A 19,510-nucleotide genomic window follows, 5' to 3' on the forward strand; every position below is an offset into this window, starting at 1 on the left:
TAAGATAGCATTATCAGCCATGCCAAGAAAAGAATCGTGAACTTTTTTCTTCGCTCCGACTTGACTAGCTTCAGCCGATTTCTGCCAAAGCAGAGATAACTGTATCAATCTGAAGTGCAAAGTAATTATTTACTGTTAAGATGCTTCGTGAAGTGTAAGTCAATTTTTTATTTGAGATTTTGTTTGCTGTGTATTATGCATCGGGTTTCTTGACACTCCAAAGCATAAAGAAGAAACAAAAATCAGCAAACTAATATTTGGACAATAGAAAGCCCAAAAATCCGCGCACAGCGCGCCTTCTCAAGAAGAAAGAACCCCAACTCATCGAATCTTCTAAACGCACCCTGCTTCTCCACGGCACAAAATGTCCCCTTCCACTCAACACTTTACTCAAGACGATCCACGGCCTAACGAACCCGAACTCAGTGCTATTCCACAAAAAGAATGACAATATACACCCATTCGAAAGTACAGAGAGTATTGAATTTCTTGCCGACAAGAATGAATGTGGTATCGTGGTGTATGGAAGCAGCAACAAAAAACGTCCAAATTGCATGACTCTCACACGCATATACAATAAGAAAGTCCTGGATATGTTTGAGTTACTCCTTCTACCTCCCGCAGATGGCGAAACGATTCCTCCTCCTAATGCGTTAAAGCTTGAGATCGGAATTGGTATGAAGCCCATGATGCTGTTTGCAGGTAGTATCTGGGAGGATGCCACATCCAGGACATATGCCATGATCAAGAGTGTTCTGTTGGATATGTTCAAGGGTGAAGAAACCGACAAGATCGATGTGGAAGGGTTACAATACCTCATGATGGTCGGTGCCGAAGAACCCGCCGAAGCCGGTCTGCTACCTATCATCCATCTACGATGGTACAAAATCCGCACAAGACGAAGCGGCCACAAACTTCCCCGCGTTGAATTAGATGAAGTCGGTCCCAAATTCGATTTCAGAATTGGACGTGTCCGTAACGCAGATCCAGATGTTATGAAGGAGGCTATGAAGCAAGGAAAACGACCTAATGAGGAAGCGCGCACCAAGAAGAATATTACCATGGACTCGATTGGTGATAAAGTTGGTCGTGTGCATCTTGGTAAACAGGATTTGTCGAATTTGCAGACTCGTAAGATGAAGGGTCTCAAGAGGAGAGCTGGAGTGGATACGGATTCTGAGGAAGATGATGATGATGAGCCGTCTAATTACGGATCGGATGTTAGTGAAGAGATTACGTTTGTGGATGAGGATGAGCCTTCGGATGTGGATATGATGGATGTCGATGAGGAGGAAAAAGGTCGTTCGAAAAAGCCGAGATTGTCGTGATTTGTTTAAATTTCTGCTTTCAGGTCTTACATTTGTACGGCGTTGGTTGGACTGTGTATACATCTATATTTCGTGAGGCGTATATAAGAGTTTACTCCAGTATATGTTTAGTGCCTGAATTGTAAGGTTCGAAGTCACGTGCTGTGACGTCGTCGGTAGTCCATGACGGCCGTTCACATGCCGAGGCCTCGGGTTCCCCAGAAACTCTGCGGGATGCGACCCAACTCCATATCCGAGCATTTTCTTTCTACTTCCCAGAAAAATTCTGAGGTGTCCTGTCTGCTTCATGTGTATTCCAGTTACATACTGGGAACATTTGATCATTGTCAAGTTTTATTCTCTTTTAAGGGTCCAGACAAATTCCGGAACTGAGAACATCTCGTGATCATGGATTCGATTATGGTTAGTTTTCCCGGCTATTGAAGAAGCTGAACTATTTGTGAGATTAGGAATGAAACTAATACTGCATGTCACAGGATACTCTCGACGCAATTGCGCTGAATCCAAACCTGAAACCTCTCCTCATACTCCTTAAAGCCGCCCGGAATGGTGCCGTATACGGCGCCAAAGTTCGTTTTCCGCATGCCCTGGTGTAAGCCTCCAAACACGATTACAAGATATGAGCAGTCTAATAATAGTACCTTGATATAGGATGGTATTTCTCTTCCGGTCGGGAACGTAAGTTCTTTTCTGACAATGGCTGCAAAATCTCCACGCTGACTTGTGGTCTAAAGATTCCGCGAAAAAGTTAAGCTCGTCCTGAAAGCTACCCGACAACATGCCCGAAACCTCGCCACATTCGCCGTCTTATACAAGAGTACAATGCTTGCGATGAAATATTTGAATCCCACGGGACCCAAGGAAGGGCCATACGACACCTTCTTTGCCGGTCTTCTAGGTGGCTATGTCGTGTTCGGCAGGAATCAGGGCAGTGTTAGCCAACAGGTACCTCTCACCTATATCCACCCATTTCCGCGATCATATTTTCTAATACGTTTTAAAAGATCGTGATCTACGTCTTTGCTCGAGTCGTTCTCGCTTTGGCGAAACTTTCCGTCCAACCGAATATGCACCCACTCTCTTCACTCATAACACCCGAGGCCCGCTCACGGATACAAGAAAATGCATGGCCGGCCTTTGCCTCTCTCAGCTGGGCGGCGGTCATGTATGTTTTCAGATGGCATCCGGAGTCTATTGTCAGTAGTCTGAGGAGTAGTATGACCTATATGTAAGTTGGCCTCGATTACTTTCTCCAAGATCTGTCGCTAATTTTATCTATCAGATACGTGGATTCCGACCATTGGACATCGTTTCACAATTTGTTGATACACAACAAATAGTAGAGGATCATGATTGTGGTTAGATTGTTGTATATCATTTGGCAATTAGTGCCTTGAAGTGGGCATTCGTGGCGTTCTTTGTTTCTATGGGTTTTATTGTTTATCGCTTGGTGCTGTACATATGAATTATTGTCAGTTTTACTTTCTTACTTTAATTTGCATTTATAGAGTAGGCCCGAAATGAGTTATGGTTCGGAGTTCTATTACCAGGGCAATCAACCTATATCTGTAGAACAATACCCAGGTAATGTTTAAGAGTGCCTGACTAGGTGTCTAACTAAGCTATTATCCAGTACCTATCCCGACGATAAAGAGGTTGCCAAACATCAGAAGTGATATTTACATTACTTCACTCCTGCCAAGAGTATAGATTAAATTATGGAGTTTGTATGGCAAAGTTCATCCCTCTATAAAATAAGTTCTCTTAATACCAAAGCGAACAAAGCCCTGCAACACCTTCCCGGTTTCATAATCTTGGAACGCCGATACGGGAGTTTGAAGTGCAACGAACGTGAGCCGTTATTTCCATAGACTTGGGAAATTCCAGACTTTTTTATAGTTATAATAATTTCCCGCAAATATTTCAGATAGACGATCGCTCGATACCCCTGACTTGATCGTCTATTAAAATCATGTTGTGTGACCAGCTCAAGGTCGCGGATTAGGGCTAAAAATACCAGGGTCCCAAGGTGGTCAAACAGGAGGCATCTAATGCTTCAAATCACAACCATAGAAGGAGTGACAAAATGATGAATCGGTTTAGAATACAGTTGATCATTGACAAAAACCGCGATTCATTTCAAGTTTTCAACCAAAAGACCACCCGCCTTATACCGAGTACTCCATGTAAATATGAATCGTCGGTTCCCACTAAACTACATGACGCCGGCGGTACTAAGCACTTCAAACATGAATCATACATACCCCGTCTCAGCATCCCGACTTTGGAAACGTCCTTAACTATCTAATGACTAGGCGTGTATCAGTCACATACTATATAAACGTATGCGCCGAGATTTCCAAGACCCATAAACTTTTTTCTTCGCTGTGCGTTGCTCAGTCGTTGTGAACGAGTTATTGAAACCAACCGAAAAGCTTGAAATTCCAAATATAACTACAAGTTTTATATCTGCTGGACAGGTCCTTACTTGGCGATCTTTTTGTTGATTCTTTTTTTCTTCTTTCCGATTTTTATTTTCTTTTTAAGAACAAAGCTTGCTTTACGATACCCTTTTTCTTGGCGTGTTGACACGATCAGAAAACGAAAATGCAGTTTCTACAATTGTTAAGTCTCTTCGTCGTGACTCTCTTGGGTGTCGGGATGGTGGATGCGAGACCTCATTTATATGACAATCTACAAGTGAGTCGTAATTCCATCTTCAACAAATATTCCCACTTGCTCTCTTCCATTTGACACTAATATGTCGACTCACAGAGAAGCGATACAGCCTTAGCAACAGCATACCTCAACAACATCCCCGCCGACGAAATCATAACCAAACGCTCAACGGAACAAGAGATTCATCACAGAATCGATTCCACGTATTCAGAATACCTGGCTAGTAGACAACAGAAGAGGCAGCTCGGCCATTATAAGACTAGGCTGGAAGGGTTGCCGTTAGAAGGAGAAGGGTTGTTAGACAAGCGGACTGAAGGGGATGAGATATTGCCTACGGCTGCGTTGCCGATTCGGTCTCCTCGTAGTGAGATGAGGAGTTTGGCGAGGAGATGATGATTGATGAATGCCTTCTAACTTATTGCTTTTGATTTGACTTTGACTGGCGTTGGAGAGGTCTTTGGGGCCAATCTTTGATCTGGAATCGAGTGGCCAAGACAAATGTTTTCCTATTTGGGATATTAGAAAATTTTAGCAACCTGTAATTACAAGTAACAGTTACGGACGTGGGACCATTTTGAAATAGATTAGGAAGGCGTAAAAAATCGATTCCTCATCTTGTTACCTCGCATAATAGTTGCTGTTGGAGCGGTTTTTTGGGGCCAAGCCTGATCTGGAACCGGGCGGCCACGAGAAGCGTTTCCTAGTTGGGATAGCGGGGCAGTGGGACTAGATCTCCGATCTCGGCTCCTCCCGTCGGGCCGATCTACCGACGCGGATACTACGTATGTAGCACGATGCTTTGTGGTTTCGAATACGCTTTACGGAAGGAGGCAAAAAACTAAAAATATATTTAGTTGTAAAGAATTCCACTCTCTGAAGTATCCTACATCGTCGTCTTCGAGTAATCCAGTTACCGAACACGACAAGTTCCATCTAAACATTTAATCTAAACAATCAGCAAAATCAACCCGACAACAAATCCCCTCAAAAAAAAAAAAAAAAACCAGACGACTGTTGTATTTTGCTTCTTGTTCACATCTTGCGTTGTAAACCTTTCTGGAACAGCTCAACGGCATGCTTATTCTCATTTCGCGTGCGAGACCAGCTTGTCTTCTCGAAGGGTCGTCGGCAGCGTTGATAGCATATGCCAGGGACAGAGGGGAATCGTTTCCGATCGCTGGGACGTCATCGAGGGGATTGACCGGCGCCCACGCGCCTGCGTGCATGACATCTTGATGGTCCCCCGAAAGGAATTGTCTGATTAGAAGGTTAGAATATCCCTCTGGAACAACAAGTGAATGCAGAAATATGCTAACTGCTGAACAAAGCTAGCTGAATAACAAACCGGGTCATTGCTTTCGGTCGGGGTAGTTGTAGTTTTTTCTGCAGTACTGGTACCTGACGGAGCCATGGTGTAGCTCCGGGAGCTTGGTGCGGGGTGCTGACCAGACTCGCCAGGCTCTTGCAGGATGGGAGTTTGTGTTGAGGTCCCAGACGAGGAAGTAGATGGAGAAGAGAATTCGCTATTCATATTGATGACTTCGTGGTAGCTCTTCGGTGCTAGTCGTTGGTAAGGTTGAAGGTAGCAAGTGGTAGAATTGAAGAAGACAAGAACAGGAAGCTTTGCGGAAAGGGAAGGTATAGAGTAATGAGGGAAGCAAAGAAAAGCCGTACGAGTTGTGTGAATATTGAGGCCAATTCATCATGGGCAATAGATGTATTTATATTCTTCAATCAGAACATGGTGTTATATGCGGATTGAACGGTGAGCATGACAGACAGTGAACAGCGTAACGGACAGATTCAAACGTGTGGCAATTGTAGAGACTGTATTCAGTAATCAAGCAAGCTGCAAAGACTTGCATTGAAACCAGCCACTTGCAAGTCACATTTATTAGCCTCATGCAATGACATTATAATGGACAGTCATTTGCCGGGGGATTCTCCGAGAAAGATTATGCACCCCATGTGGGCTGCGTGGGCCATGCACAGACAGTCTGTTCAGGATAAGGTTGCACTAATGTATTCTTAACCTGGGTGAAAAGCGTACACAAGGCGTTTTTTCTCTTACTTTGATACCGTCAACTATGTATTTGCCATTTTCGCTGTTCATATAATTACAACTCAATTACTCTTAATTTTGAAAACAAAATTAATCCTGCTATTCCATACGAAGTCGTCCTGGCCCACTCCAGGCGTGCTACTTTGCTTAACAAGTTACGCGGCTCCCCTTCTCCCATGGATGTGCTCTCAAGTAACTCTGCCGACTGTTTATCTATTAAAGGCAGTATAAGCCACATCTCTCAGGTAAGCAAACTCACGTAGTGTAGGATGCTGGTTTAGAAGAAGACTCAATTGGACAAGTGCGCTAAGAATTTGCATTTGAAATGTTGCGTAAGGAAGTTTTTGGTACGATATTGATACACCCATGACTGTATCAATCAGACATGACTAATGTATGGAAAAAAAAAAAGAATGAGCGGAAAGAGGGGAAAGAAAAGAACCAGGCGAAAGATTCGGAACTTGGAAGGAGAAAAAGAACCTCAGACTCCAGAGTTGTGTACCGGCCCACTTAAGAGTCAAGATCCTTTGTAGGTGCATTAGATCATACAAGATTCTCTGCCTGCCAATCATGAGCCTAATTATAACCAAACGTCTGTATGGCTGAAACATCCACGGATATTCAAGGGAAAAATTCTGGCTTGACATAGTTCCGTATACTTATTCATGCGGAGTGCCACGGAGTACTACGGAGTACTACATATATACTATGTAGTCGCACATTGCCGTGAGACTTTACCTCTCGAGTCAAGTAAAGTACAAGTGTTGTCTCTTTCTTGCTCCTTTTTCTTTCCTGACGAATCTGTATCGGCAAACAAGATTTCAAGATATTACGTATCTGGGGTCGAATATGATGATGCGGATTAAAGCAGTAAACAGTACAGTCAGGAACAGGTTACTGCACAGAAGGTTTTAGAGGACCTTCACTATCAGATATCGATAACTGGCGATTTCGTGATTGATTAAGAGACTCAGGAGTCGTAGCCTGGTGGCAAATTACAGTGCCTATGCGTAACCAATGGAACTCGACCCTCTCGCATACAAGTAAATCTAGTTCATAACGAAATAAAAATTGGGAGCAGGAGAATCTTCACTTTTCATTATATGGTAGAAATTAGCTGGAGGATTCGTTATATTCAGCGGCATTTGTTACTAACTTCAAATATCCAGCCAACTCCGTATTCGTTATATAAGGGACTTTTGTTATGCTTTTGTTATATCCAAATTCGTTATAAACCGGTTTTACTGTAATCACGAACCCGGTGATCAGAAACATTCAGACCGTGTTGCTATCAGTCATCCTACCGCTATGTTCATCTTCCTTGACATACAGAAACAAATGTTTCGACCAATTTCCCAGGAACGGGAGACCACCTTTCGGTATCCCCGAAATACGACAGCAGCGTCTGAACTTCCTAGAATAGTAAGCTTAGCAAGAGTATCGTCGTCAGCTTTATCTCAAGCCTAAGTTTCAACATTGAAAGTTTCCCAAAAGCATCGGCTCATGTATGGATATCTACGCAAGTCAAGGTCATGCAGCCAACTTATCCTATCTCGGTGAGAACTACTCGTAGTATTATCCATGAGTCCTTCTTATTTTATGGAGTACATAGGTAAGTGCCCTTGCACCCTTCCCCCAAGACATACGAGTCGGTTACCTACTCTATACGTATCCAATGTCAGGCCATCTGGGCCTCGATAGGTTCAAATTCCGATACAGCCTCATTAGGGGAGTTACAAGTGAAACGGAAAAAGGAACAAGAAAGAAAATGCCCTAAAAGCCGAAAGAAATACGTCCGAGAGTAGAAAAATGAAGAACAAGGAGGATAAAAGCAAAATGAGACAACAACAACAACAACAACTCCAAGGTTGGATTCGCCACCTGCCTGTTTTCTGGTACCGTATTTGTGCGCACTGTTATGCCGATAGTTAATACTACCCTCGCGCTCGTTGATGATCTTTAGCATTTCATGTTGTTAGTATTATTAACATAGCAGAATCTAGGCGTCATTGACGTGGCAATGCTGACATTTCACCCGGGTGAATTGAAAAAACAATTAATTGATACTTTAGAAATTCGGTGCCTGATTCCCCTAGGGCATAAATACGGCCTGCGTTTATTATTCACGCCATTACTTGGCAAATGACTCTGCTTTTGGGAGAAGAAATCACAATTGGCTGACCATAGTCATTAATATTAATTGCGTAGCTCATAAAAGTAAAAGTGTGGTATCTCGACATTTGAAGAGTAGAATCCTGGCGTAGAATCCTGGCTTGCACGGAGGCCAACGGGGGATGGGTATATTTGGGGTGTTCCTGATGGTAGACGCGTCATAGCCTTGGAAGTATGATCCTTGTCTTACTGACAGTACAGTTGTGTTCGACTAGCAAATGATAACAGTAAAACAAGGCGATTCCACCATGGTGTTGACAACAATTCGACATGATCGCTGCGCTGGACATCGACGAGTAGACGGGTATGGTGGGCAAAGTAACAAAGGTGTTCGAGGTGCCCTTCATATGCCACTGGTAAGTCTGTGACGTTTCGAAGAACATGGCCGATGTTGTCTGTAACGATGATACGCTGCAGCGGGTTGTGGTATGACCAAAAAATTTTCGTGAGATTCAGTCCAAGGTTTGAATCCCCCTATTTATGACCAGGCTCTGCTGGAAGTTCCGAAATCATCCTCGTATCCAATTCCTGTCTAACATAACCTCCTCTCCCATCGATCTCATGTTTCAAATTACCATGCCCGTCAAGTTCATGCGAGTCAACAAAGGGCTTGGAAGGCGGGTAAGGTTTGAGTTCATCCTCAATCCGAACTGAATACTTTATCTTCTTCTTCGTTCTAAAAAAGGCGAGCCATACCAGTACTGCAACTAATGCCAATCCACCAATCGCGGACCCAACAGATATTCCTGCTATTGCGCCTGCACCAAGATGTCCACTCGATGAATCCGAGTTTGAGGTTGTATTCGTCGTCATCGCCGCGAGACCACAGTTTCCGAATTCTGACTGACATCCCGCGCTGCAGTAACTGATATTTCCACCACAGAATCCATGACTGGAGCAACAATTACCCCATTCACTGCCGAGACACGTCGCGAAAACGGCGGAGTTGCTACCGCAGTTCCCATCTTCGGAAACAGTGCCTGTTGTAGTCGATGTTGAAGCCGAAGCCGTCGTTGATGATGCTTTCGTCGGATTCATCGCTCCGGCCGTCGCTGTCGTTATACTCGTCGAAGAAGCTAAATCACAGTTTCCAAACCCACTCTGACACCCATTTCCGCAATAACTCGAGTTCCCGCCGCAAAATCCTTTCGACGAACAACAATCGCCGAATGTGCTTCCGAGGCAGGTATAATTGTTTCCTGTAGAGCCGCATGAACCCGTTATACTTATTATTTGATTATTCTGGGTGGTACAGTTTCCGAAGGCAGATTGACATCCCCCACCGCAATAGTCTGAAGTACCGCCGCAATAACCCTTTGCTGAGCAGCAGTCACCGTATGTTGAGCCTAGACATGTTGAATTTGTCTTTGAATTTGAGCCGCAGTTGCCATCTGTGCTGATTGAGGCCATTTTGGTGGATGTCGCGATGTAAATGTTTGAGTTAGGGTTTCGGGCACGATAAAAGCGGGAGTAAGAATTGAGAAAGGATTTCGGGATAAAAGTAGATAGTTATCTCAAATAAGAAAAAGAGCGCAGGGAAAAGTGAATGAATCCTCTGCCAAGATCAACGATGCTTTTGCCAAATGTCACTAATAAAGTCTAGAGCAGGTAATATTTTGGGGCTGAAACTTTTCCGTAGCGCCGTCGCCAAGTTCATGGATGTTTTTCAGCTGGCAGCAACGGCCGGCCTCTCAGCGACAGTGATATATTGTCAATGCGATTGTCACGACTCATTTTGTACTTCGTACTCAAATGTGTCTTGCCCCGGTTTTCAATTCAACGTGGGAATCTTCTTCGTCAATGCGTCCTGCGGCGTTATGGGTAAGATAGCCTACCCTGGTCGATCGTCCACCGTTAGAGCTAGATTAAATTTGTCTAGTGGCTCGGGCTGAATATTTTGTCCATTAAAACTTCAGCCCATGAGATAGCATGAAGAAGCGTGGGCTGTCAAGGAAGTCTTCGGACGGGACGGTTGAGATACATTCGTTAGTTTTGAACTTCCTTCTGAAGAATCCGTAGTGATTGGATCCGAGCACATTGCCATGCATTTAACACTCGACAATCATGCCTCGTGGCTGGTCTGGGCTTTTGATCTTCGAGCTCTGTAACGGACTAAGTGGCTCAGGGGGTGCTTAGTTCGTTGGCGTTATTGGCCCTCAGTTACGGCTACCGTTTGTGCTAGGCTGCTAGTGGCCACCTTAATTCTCAGGTGTTGTCCTGTTTATCGTTTAACTTTGCTTAGAGCTGAAAGATTGACGGCACGCATGCTAGTTGTCAGGTAAAAGCACGTGTACGTGGTGAGGAGAATGGGATAAAGGCATGTTTGGATAATACCTTGCAATTTTTGCACTTCCATGACTGGGCCGACGGCAACCCTAAAGTTGAACTCACGTCAGATTTTGGTTTGATTCGACTCCATGAGTAAGAGAAATGATGAAAGATGCTCATTTCCCTGTTCGCCCTCTACTTGCATTTTTCGTCGTCTTCATCATTTTGACTCTCTTCACTCTCGCCTTCATCTTTATCCCGCCTGGATCGTCTCTGTCTTGACAAGGCCGAGCCTGAGTCGGAGCTTGAGTCGTTATTCTCATCGTCATCCCCGGAGTAAATCTGATATTGCATAAAACCTTTCTGAATCCTGCTATCTCCACCCCGTTTAGGTGAGAGGGGATCAAATCTTCACCTATAACCATCAAGAGGTATGGGCTTTTGGAAAGGCGGGAATTTTGATCGTATTCTTTTCCAGTTTGGAGTTAACAGATTCTGCATCTCAGGGTCATCTGCCGACATGAACACACCTTCAAGGTGCTTTACCTCCATCCAGGATTTCATTGACATTTCCTTCGAAGGCTATTCAAGTTGAGTGATACAAAATGTATCCAATGCCATATAGATGCTTGCAGCTATCTCTCTGATGCTCAACTCAAGCAGCTTGGCTCACCAAATAGCTTGAGCATATCCATCAACAAGTTCCTTTACAAACAACATTAGCCGTTCTACCCACAGCCAAGAAGATGACCGTTGTGCCGATTGTGTCCGTTTTGAAAATGTCTTCTCCATCTGCTATTAGCGCCAACGCCACTCTTTGGTAGTTTCTCCTCATTGCGTGATGGAGAGCGGATGGAGCATCGTCGTCAAGTGGTGGACAACTTCTTGCTACTTGGATCCAACCAGGGGGTGATTCGGAATGACCCTCAGATTGTGGCGACGACAGCGCTACCTCCATAAGGTACATGGTTAAAGCTGCCCTTTTCTGTTCTACTGCCACTCTACAGCAGTCTTATTTCCTCTCCAATGGCAGTACCAAATCCCGGTCCCATGATTCACGAGAGCCTGCACGACCTCCAAGTAGTTGATTGAGGCTGCTAAGGACAATATTGTATCCATCACAATCTGCGGAAGCTCCAGACACTCCAAGTCTTGTCCAAGCATTTCTTTTACAGCGTCTATGTAGCCTCCAGTGACTGCTACATGAAGTGCTGTTTCTCCGCGTGAATCAACTATTGCTAGGTTTTTGTTCTGGACAAGCACTTTGACGTAAGCAGGGCATTCATTCTCGGTGGCATAATGAAGAGGCGTACGACCGTCCTTATCAGGGACGTTGAGCTCTCCATAATCTAGCAGGGTGGATATTATGTCTGTGTCTATGGCCTCGTTCCAATCCAAAGCCGCGTAATGAAGTGCCGTACGTCCAATATTGTCCGTTAGCAAATGATTTGCTCCTCCCGTTAGCAGCTCGGTAAAGATTTTTCCCAATCCGAGCCCAGCGCTGAGATGCAGCGCCGTTCTTCCCTGAAAATCCTGGACGTCTTTCAGATTGTCACCAAGCTCGTCTAGCAACCACCATGACCATAATCCAGCCAAAATAGCTCGGTGGAGAGCAGTTTGACCATCCTTACATACTTTGTGTCCGGTCAAGAATTCCTCAAAATCAATGAGGAGGTCACTGTCTCCGTGCTCAGCTGCTAGGTGAATGCAGTGCTGGCCGAGTTCATCCTAAATTGCTGCATCAGCGCTGTCTTGATGGAGGAGATCAGCAATCAATGAATAGTACCATCTTCGCAGAGCATAATGCGGTGCCGTCCAGCCAGTTTGAAAGTGACATCCACAGTTCTTTATGTAGAACTTTTCTAGTCCTATCAGAATCGCCTTCCATGGCAGAAAGAAGAAGACGTTCCTTTCCAGTAGTATAGGTGTCCACGTTCATCGGGTTGTGAGGTTTGATGTAACTGGGAGGAAAATGCGCGAACCACGCCGAAATCTCATATCCGCTTATTTCACGGGAATCGGTCTCTTCCTGGCTGCCGCCAATCGTGACATAATTCACGGTCTCCTACTCAACCTCATCGAAGCCAAGAAGTGGGTTGAAATATACCGGGCCCATGAATTCATAATGGTGGTGCGTGTCATCTAATACTTTCGCTGCTGGTTCCCCTAAAAGTACGGATCTGTCTGCGGTTTCGAGGGTCACATTAATTATCATGTCCACAAGTGGGAATCCGTTGTGGAGCACGTATCGTTCTCTTGGAACGGATCTCTGTTTAATGACTCTCCAACGACTTTCAAGGGCTCCGTTGTAGTTGATACGTAGTTGTTCTTGTGTTTGAGGGGCAATAGACATAGTCAGCAATTTCGCCGCACACCAACTGAAATGGCCCGTCATTGTTGCGGATCTATGGAACAAGTGTCCATGAGCCACCTCTCCAATATCAAGTAGTACTTGCGGATAGACGGCGTGTTGTTTTTCTTCACTGGCCTTGGGAGTCCCAACAAGGAGCGCCGAGATCCTTTCCATGTCGCGTGGCCATGAGGTTGATCGAGGACCAAGAATGGTCAGCAAGTCACGGAGGTTGTCGACATGGTTTTTACGCAAACCTCTGATTGCTTCTGTAGCGAAACGATGGCAAGTGGAATCTCTTTCTAACTTGGACAGGGTATCTTCATCCAGATCTGTGATCACCATATTTTTGAAGATCACCTTGACTCTCAGAGATCTTGCCAGTTCCAATGCAGTCCACCCGCGACTGAACCATGGGGATAGTATAGTATAATAGCAAGACACGCAGTCTCAGCATCAACCTATTTCCACTTGCAAATATAGCAGTCGCGAACGAGCGTAATTCTTGCGCCATCGTAGTTGTTTTCCATTCGCTTGATTGCTCTCTCTTTAGCAGCTTTGTCTTTCGAAGTGCTGATTGCATCCCACCAGATCCCATACAATGCCAATGTCTCGCAATCCGCTCAAAGAATCGATATAGAAACTCATTTACCTCTCCGTTTGCCGAAATCCCGGTACCGGTCCCATCGAACCAGACAAGGGATATAGCCATATAAGGCTCAGCGACGTCAATTAGGTTCTCTATCCAACCTCTAGGCAGTCGATCTCGCTGCAAACGACGCCTTATCCAGCTTACTCACGGAGAACAATCTCTTAATAGAGCTACAGCGTTTATCCTCCCGACAACCAGTCACTCCTTATTCGTGACGCTGAGTCACGGAGGTATAGTTGAGTAGAGAATATTCGCAAAGGTCGAATGTGCAACGTTCATGTCCTTCATGTCGGATTACTCCCATACTCTTTGGCGCTCGCTCGTTGAAAGCAGATCCGGGAGCTTATCCTCCCAGTGCTTGAGATTGTGCCCGATAGCCCAGACTCGATTGGGACACAGTCCAAATTCTTTTGTTGCTCGTTGTAGAGCTTCGTCGATTTTGGTGGCTCGCATGTTGTTTGAAATAATCGTACATCGTATAAGACGCTAGGTCCCCGCTTGACATTTGTGATGCAGTGAGGAAGGCCGTTTGTCGAACTATATGTCAACGGAGTTTTGGTGGGTAGGCTGAAGAGGTAAAGAGGGACAGCATATAGTCACATTTTCCTCTTCGGTTGTCATCGACTTCATTGGATGCAGAGACCATGGTGCTGTAGGAACAAGCACCAATCAACTAGAATCCAGTTAGCCAATGTGAATTTTTCTGGGGCTGGTGCAGTTAGCTGAAAAAGGCTTTAAGACCGGTACAGATACGAAGCTTTGAGGTGAGCCTCGGAGAGCCTGTGCTGAATATTGTTTCACCCTTCTTGTTTTTCCCGAACGATGGAAAAAGAACATTCCACTCGTCTTTCCAACCTTGTAAATAATGAGTCGCCCGAGGGACCTGTGATTTACGAAACCCTAACCAGAATGTCAGCCTATCTCCAGCTTTCCAGATTTCCAACACATTTGAAATAAACGTGAAAGAGGAAGTCCCTATCACCTTAGATGTTTCCATTATGATGCATAATAACCTTGGAAGCAAGACTTAAGTCGAGCAGCTTCCACGCTTCCCACCTGGGTAGTTATGATCAGGTGAGCAGCATTACATATACCTTTGCTGCGGCTTCAACGTCAAATCAATAAAGGTCCTCCGAATCTTATCATGGCATGTTGAGTTAGCAAAGGTTGGAATGATCAAGACATAGATCAATCATCAGCAGAATTTCGATGTAACTCCTTTGAATAATTATCATAGAGAAATCTGGCATAATGTGATGGTATTCAATAGTATGGGGTTGCTTTATAGATCGGAAACGGCTGCCGAATGAAGTGGATCTGACAGCACGGAAGCTTAATACTAATCTCGAGCTCTAGAATAATCTCATCTCATTCATAATCTCCAACATCTGGGGCTTCGGTCGAAACCCTTGAGACAAGCTCAGCATCAATTTATATTCAGAATATTACTGGCACGAAAAAAGTATCATAGAAATGGCTCCAACCCTCGTTTCATCACCGCCCACTCTCCGCATCAACCCCGAACCTCTCACGCCGCAATCGTTCGCCCCCTTCGGCACCGTCATCACAACCCCATTCCCACGAGACCTACTCGGCGCCCCTAACAATCTCCCATCTCTCAAACTCCCTCACCGCGTCCCCGCTACACCCGTCTATGCAAACCAAGGCTCAGCCGTGAAAATCAGTCCCATCGCCCCACTAGCCAACGGCTACGAGAATGTCTGCCCAAGCGGTAAAGCAGCACAAGCTCGGCTGAGTATGTTCGCCTGCTTTCCTCGGAAATTAAGAAGGGAGAGACAGAGTGCTCATCGACTTGTTGAGCATTCATTGAAGCACATCAACATCAATGAACAGCAAGATGAGGACAATGATTTTGAGGGGCCTGTATTCGACGTTCGAATTCTGGAAAGACATCCATATACCACTCAGACTTTTATCCCACTCGATTTATCGAGCCAGAGACGTGTTTTGCGGGATCGGGTACCAGATAAGAAGAGTCATGACTGGAAGGGATACGGAGAAGGAGATGTCAGTATAACACTAGACGGATCAGCGGAACAAGACGAAGAACAGGAAGAGCCCATGTTCTTAGTCATTGTTGCGCCGACATTGAAGGGCCAGTCTGCTGCTGCTACTACATTGTCTTCCTCTGATTCTACGAATTCTTCTTCATCATCGATTGCGACGCTCTCCGATCCCGTGAATGAGGGTAGCGCGGACTCAAATCGCGTATTGATTCGTGACCCACCCGACCTCGAAAATCTAAGAGCCTTTATTGCCCGTGGTGGTCAGGCAGTTACCTATGGACCAGGTACATGGCATGCTCCTATGGTAGTTTTGGGTCCACGCCGGATAGATTTTGTGGTTGTTCAGTATGTTAATGGTGTTGATGACGAGGATTGCCAGGAGGCCGCTTTCAAAGATGGGATTGTGGTTGACGTTAAATCTTTGACGGAGGAGGAGGATGAGCTTTGGAATGATTTGAAAAAGTTGTCTAAATTGTGAGGAAGTGTAGAATTGAACAAGGAAAGGAAGAGTATATTGTACAAGGGATGGGTATCAAGATCTAATAAATTAATATACAAGCATATAATGGCCCCGCTAATAGCAAAGGAAATTAAAGATATGAAGAAGCCGAAATTCTAATCACCCGCTGCTAGCAGCTTTTGACTCATCCCTGTGCTTCGACCAATCTGCCTGGCTAGTAGGGTTAGATGCGCCCATCTGGCAAAGCACCCTCTCCGCCACCGTAATCGCAGACTCTGGAAGGCCAGCCAGGCGAGCTACCTTCAAAGCATGAGACTGTCGATTGACGCCTTTGCGTAGTTTGTGTACAAATGAAAATGAGCCAGAAGGATTCTCCTTGATATCTGTGCAATAAGCACCAAGTTTCTCAAAGCTGGCAGTCATGTCTACCAGGATATGGAAATGCGTTGCGAATAGCGTTCGGCATTGGTTCACATTGTACAAATGCTCGAGACATGCATATCCAACAGCTGTACCGTCTTCAGGAGTGGTTCCTCTTCCAACTTCGTCCATGATGACAAAGGACCGAGGGGTTGCTTGTTTCAAGATTGCAGCAGTTTCAAGCATCTCTACCATGAAGGTTGACTGATCTCTGAAAAGATCATCTGCTGCACCGACTCTGCTGAATATTTGGTCGACAATACCGATCTCAGCATACTCAGCAGGGACAAAGGATCCAACCTGTGCCAAAATTGTAATCAACGCATTCTGACGCAAGAACGTGCTTTTTCCTCCCATATTCGGACCAGTTATTAGCCAAATTCGCTCCTCATCGCCAATAAAACAGTCGTTGCTGACGAAGCGTCGTCCTTGTTCTTCAAGCCCAAGTTTGACAGTTGGATGCCTGCCCCCAACAATATGATGTGACGTGGTAGTGTTCAGTATCGGCCGTACCATGTTCTGCTCTTTTGCTAGCATGGTGAAGGAACAAGCGACGTCTAATTCGTCCATTACAGCGGCGTTGCGCCGGATCTTGACTAGATTAAGAATGACGTCTCGGCGGAGGTCTTCAAAAATACGTTGCTCCTCAGCACGGATGTGTACTTTCGACTGGTCTAATCGTGCACCCAACTGTGACCATGCTGGCAGGTAGAATGAGCGTGTGGATTTTGTGGATGAAACGTTGCGCGTAACTCCGAGATCTTCGAGCGCTTGTTGGGAGATCTTGGCCCCTTTGACATGACAAATGTATCCTAGACCCGGAGTCCATTTTAGTGTCAGCATGGAAGATCCGACTTGCTCTTGTAGTCGTGTTGTAAGAGCTTGTTTCTCTTCTTTGAGTTCGTCAAGCCGTTCGTGCAACCGTCGTAGAGCATCGCTAGCATTACGTCGCATAATCCATGTATCTATATCGCCGCGGTCTGACTCAACTGCGATACCGGGTCGTCCTGTAGTCTTGAAACGGATTTTTCGAGGCATAGACTCAGCTTCTTCTGGTAGAGCTTCGCTGAGAACGATATCTTGCGCGAGTCCGGCAACCTCAGCCGCTTGGCTATCTTCGATCCGATGCTTTTGCAACAGACCCTCTTCATCAATCGCGGCAAGAATCTTCTCAGCGAGCTGTACCGGACCGTCCAAACGTAGTCTGCGAATGAGAGCTTCTAAGCTTTGACGAGTCGCGTCAATTCTACATGTGGAATTATTCCGTCGATCAGAAAGAACCCTGTACACTTCCCGAGAGGCTTCGATAGCCCTGGATAAACATATCAGGTCATCCGGGTCTCCTCTACCTAACGTGAATTTCTGCACGAGGCGTTGAGAGTCATAGCTTCTTTTCAGGAGGGACACAATAGTTTCTCTTGTCTCTTCATCCTGGAGGAAGTAGGTGACAAGATCAAGGCGTTCTTGGATAACAGACAAGGAAGTTGAAGGAGAAGCTAATCTTGTGGTCAGAAAAGTGATCTCACATATTTTCATGAATGGTGAACCTACTCAATCGATCTCGAAGGAGTCGAGCTCCACTCTTAGTAGCCGTTCTACGCACCGCGTGTAGAAGGCTTCCTTTGCCTAAACCGTCCCGGGCGGTCTCCAATATCTCTAGACCTCTGAGACTATTACGGTCGATGCCCATAGATTCATCCAGATGCCGTCGGCGAGGTGGTTGAAGTTTCATGCCAACTCCTTGCAGTTGAACACGGACATACTCTAGAAGATTGAATCCAGCAGCCACCTCTTCATTTGTGAATGTAGACGCAATTTCGGGCCTTACGGAAGCCTCCAGCATATGTGCCCATTCGGACATGGGTTGTGTGGTCGTAGGCGCGTGGAAGAGGGTGAGTAGCTGATGATCTATGCCTACCAACATCTGCAGCTCTTGACCCATCAGATTCTGTAGTCGTTGGTCGGCAACTATTTCCCGAGCGCCGATCCTGGCAATTGCTGACGGAAGCATTTGCGTTGTGGTAACCTGGGTGTAGAAATCGCCAGTCGACAGATCCATCCAAGCCAACCCGACGCGCCCTGAAGAGGAAGACAGTAGGTGTGTGATAGGAGAGGAGCTGCCTCCTTGTTGCTGATCCTCATAATACTGTGTGTCGATATACAGCGATAATAAAAAGTTGTTTTGTGAGGTGTCAATGAATTTCTCGTCTATCAGCGTTCCCGGCGTGATAACTCTGGTAACCTTCCTGTCGAACAATAGTCCCCCTGATTTCGATTTTTCCTCAACTGGATTCATAAATTCTTCGCTCACGGCGACATACCTGTTCAGGTCCTGTACAAGGATTTTGAGGAATCGATCCAGTTGGAAAAAAGGGAAACCGGCCATTGGGACCGGTCCTGCGTTCGTCTTCTTCGATGCGAGTTTGATATTAAGCAAAGGAGCTAGTTCTTCGGCTTGTTCAAAATACAACTTCCAATAGTTAGCACTCAGTATTCCATTTCGATTCTATCTAAATGAATTCAGGTAGCTTACTTCGTAGAAACCTCCTACCCTGGTCAGGACCACGCAGTTCTTGAACTTCTCCATATTATTCCTATGGCCCTGCACCACAGTAGGGTATCGGGGGACATCGTCGGCGCCATCGCTGTACGTCTCGAGCTTCAGCGCACCTTGAGGGAGGTCTTTCAACTTCGCTGTGGCCTTCGTTTTCGCGCCTCGTGCAAAACATACGGCGATTCGAAGAGTAGAGGCTCGAAAGGTGTGCTGGCACGCAAACGCACTGATTGCCCTCTGTCCGACGACATCGCGGCTAGGAATGGATCTTAAGCAAGTAGCTATAATGCCCCTTCCACAAGAAGCACGAGCTTGCATGATATGAGCTTGAAGAAAGCCATTCAGAGCTTCTTTACTGTTCGATGTTGTTGCGACTCCTTTTGCTGTAGAACACTACGAATTTCCCCACGCCGCAACATGCACCAATCAGCATGCAGAAATGCCACGAAAAGGTCTCCACTAAAAGTTCATCCATTTTAGTCCCTGCTTGTCTGTCCACATCTTGTTACATCACAAGCTACAATCTCTTCCTGCAACC

The 19,510-nt window shown here is 45.6% G+C and overlaps 6 protein-coding genes across 6 annotated transcripts, besides 1 other annotated feature; 3 read left to right on the top strand and 3 right to left on the bottom strand.

Moving 5' to 3' along the window:
• Nucleotides 1-91: 91 nt before the first annotated feature.
• On the top strand, nt 92-1,429 carry TSTA_012680 (ribosome biogenesis protein, putative). Its single transcript, XM_002483350.1, has 2 exons — nt 92-154; nt 269-1,429. Exons 1-2 carry the CDS (start codon nt 141-143, stop codon nt 1,326-1,328), a joined length of 1,074 nt encoding a protein of 357 aa, XP_002483395.1. The 5' UTR covers nt 92-140; the 3' UTR covers nt 1,329-1,429.
• Nucleotides 1,430-1,630: 201 nt separating this feature from the next.
• Nucleotides 1,631-2,800, top strand: TSTA_012690 (peroxisomal membrane protein (PmpP24), putative). The gene is made up of 6 exons (XM_002483351.1): nt 1,631-1,730; nt 1,805-1,920; nt 1,980-2,006; nt 2,063-2,273; nt 2,333-2,556; nt 2,611-2,800. Exons 1-6 carry the CDS (start codon nt 1,716-1,718, stop codon nt 2,666-2,668), a joined length of 651 nt encoding a protein of 216 aa, XP_002483396.1. The 5' UTR covers nt 1,631-1,715; the 3' UTR covers nt 2,669-2,800.
• A 5,110-nt stretch (nt 2,801-7,910) lies between these two features.
• Nucleotides 7,911-7,930: a microsatellite.
• A 785-nt stretch (nt 7,931-8,715) lies between these two features.
• Nucleotides 8,716-9,651, bottom strand: TSTA_012700 (lectin precursor, putative; the record flags this gene model as incomplete). The annotated part of the gene is made up of 2 exons (XM_002483352.1): nt 8,716-9,293; nt 9,495-9,651. 2 exons carry the CDS (start codon nt 9,649-9,651, stop codon nt 8,716-8,718), a joined length of 735 nt encoding a protein of 244 aa, XP_002483397.1.
• Nucleotides 9,652-11,499: 1,848 nt separating this feature from the next.
• On the bottom strand, nt 11,500-13,204 carry TSTA_012710 (ankyrin repeat-containing protein, putative; the record flags this gene model as incomplete). The annotated part of the gene is made up of 3 exons (XM_002483353.1): nt 11,500-12,237; nt 12,296-12,574; nt 12,617-13,204. 3 exons carry the CDS (start codon nt 13,202-13,204, stop codon nt 11,500-11,502), a joined length of 1,605 nt encoding a protein of 534 aa, XP_002483398.1.
• A 1,780-nt stretch (nt 13,205-14,984) lies between these two features.
• Nucleotides 14,985-16,016, top strand: TSTA_012720 (ureidoglycolate hydrolase, putative; the record flags this gene model as incomplete). Its single annotated transcript, XM_002483354.1, has 2 exons — nt 14,985-15,822; nt 15,847-16,016. 2 exons carry the CDS (start codon nt 14,985-14,987, stop codon nt 16,014-16,016), a joined length of 1,008 nt encoding a protein of 335 aa, XP_002483399.1.
• A 141-nt stretch (nt 16,017-16,157) lies between these two features.
• Nucleotides 16,158-19,290, bottom strand: TSTA_012730 (DNA mismatch repair protein Msh1, putative; the record flags this gene model as incomplete). Its single annotated transcript, XM_002483355.1, has 3 exons — nt 16,158-17,914; nt 17,970-18,888; nt 18,952-19,290. The coding sequence occupies 3 exons, from the start codon at nt 19,288-19,290 to the stop codon at nt 16,158-16,160; spliced, it is 3,015 nt and encodes a 1,004-aa protein (XP_002483400.1).
• Between the last annotated feature and the right edge of the window lie 220 nt (nt 19,291-19,510).

Source organism: Talaromyces stipitatus, genomic scaffold (genome assembly GCF_000003125.1).
Source record: "Talaromyces stipitatus ATCC 10500 scf_1105507295549 genomic scaffold, whole genome shotgun sequence".
Classification (NCBI taxonomy): domain Eukaryota; kingdom Fungi; phylum Ascomycota; class Eurotiomycetes; order Eurotiales; family Trichocomaceae; genus Talaromyces; species Talaromyces stipitatus.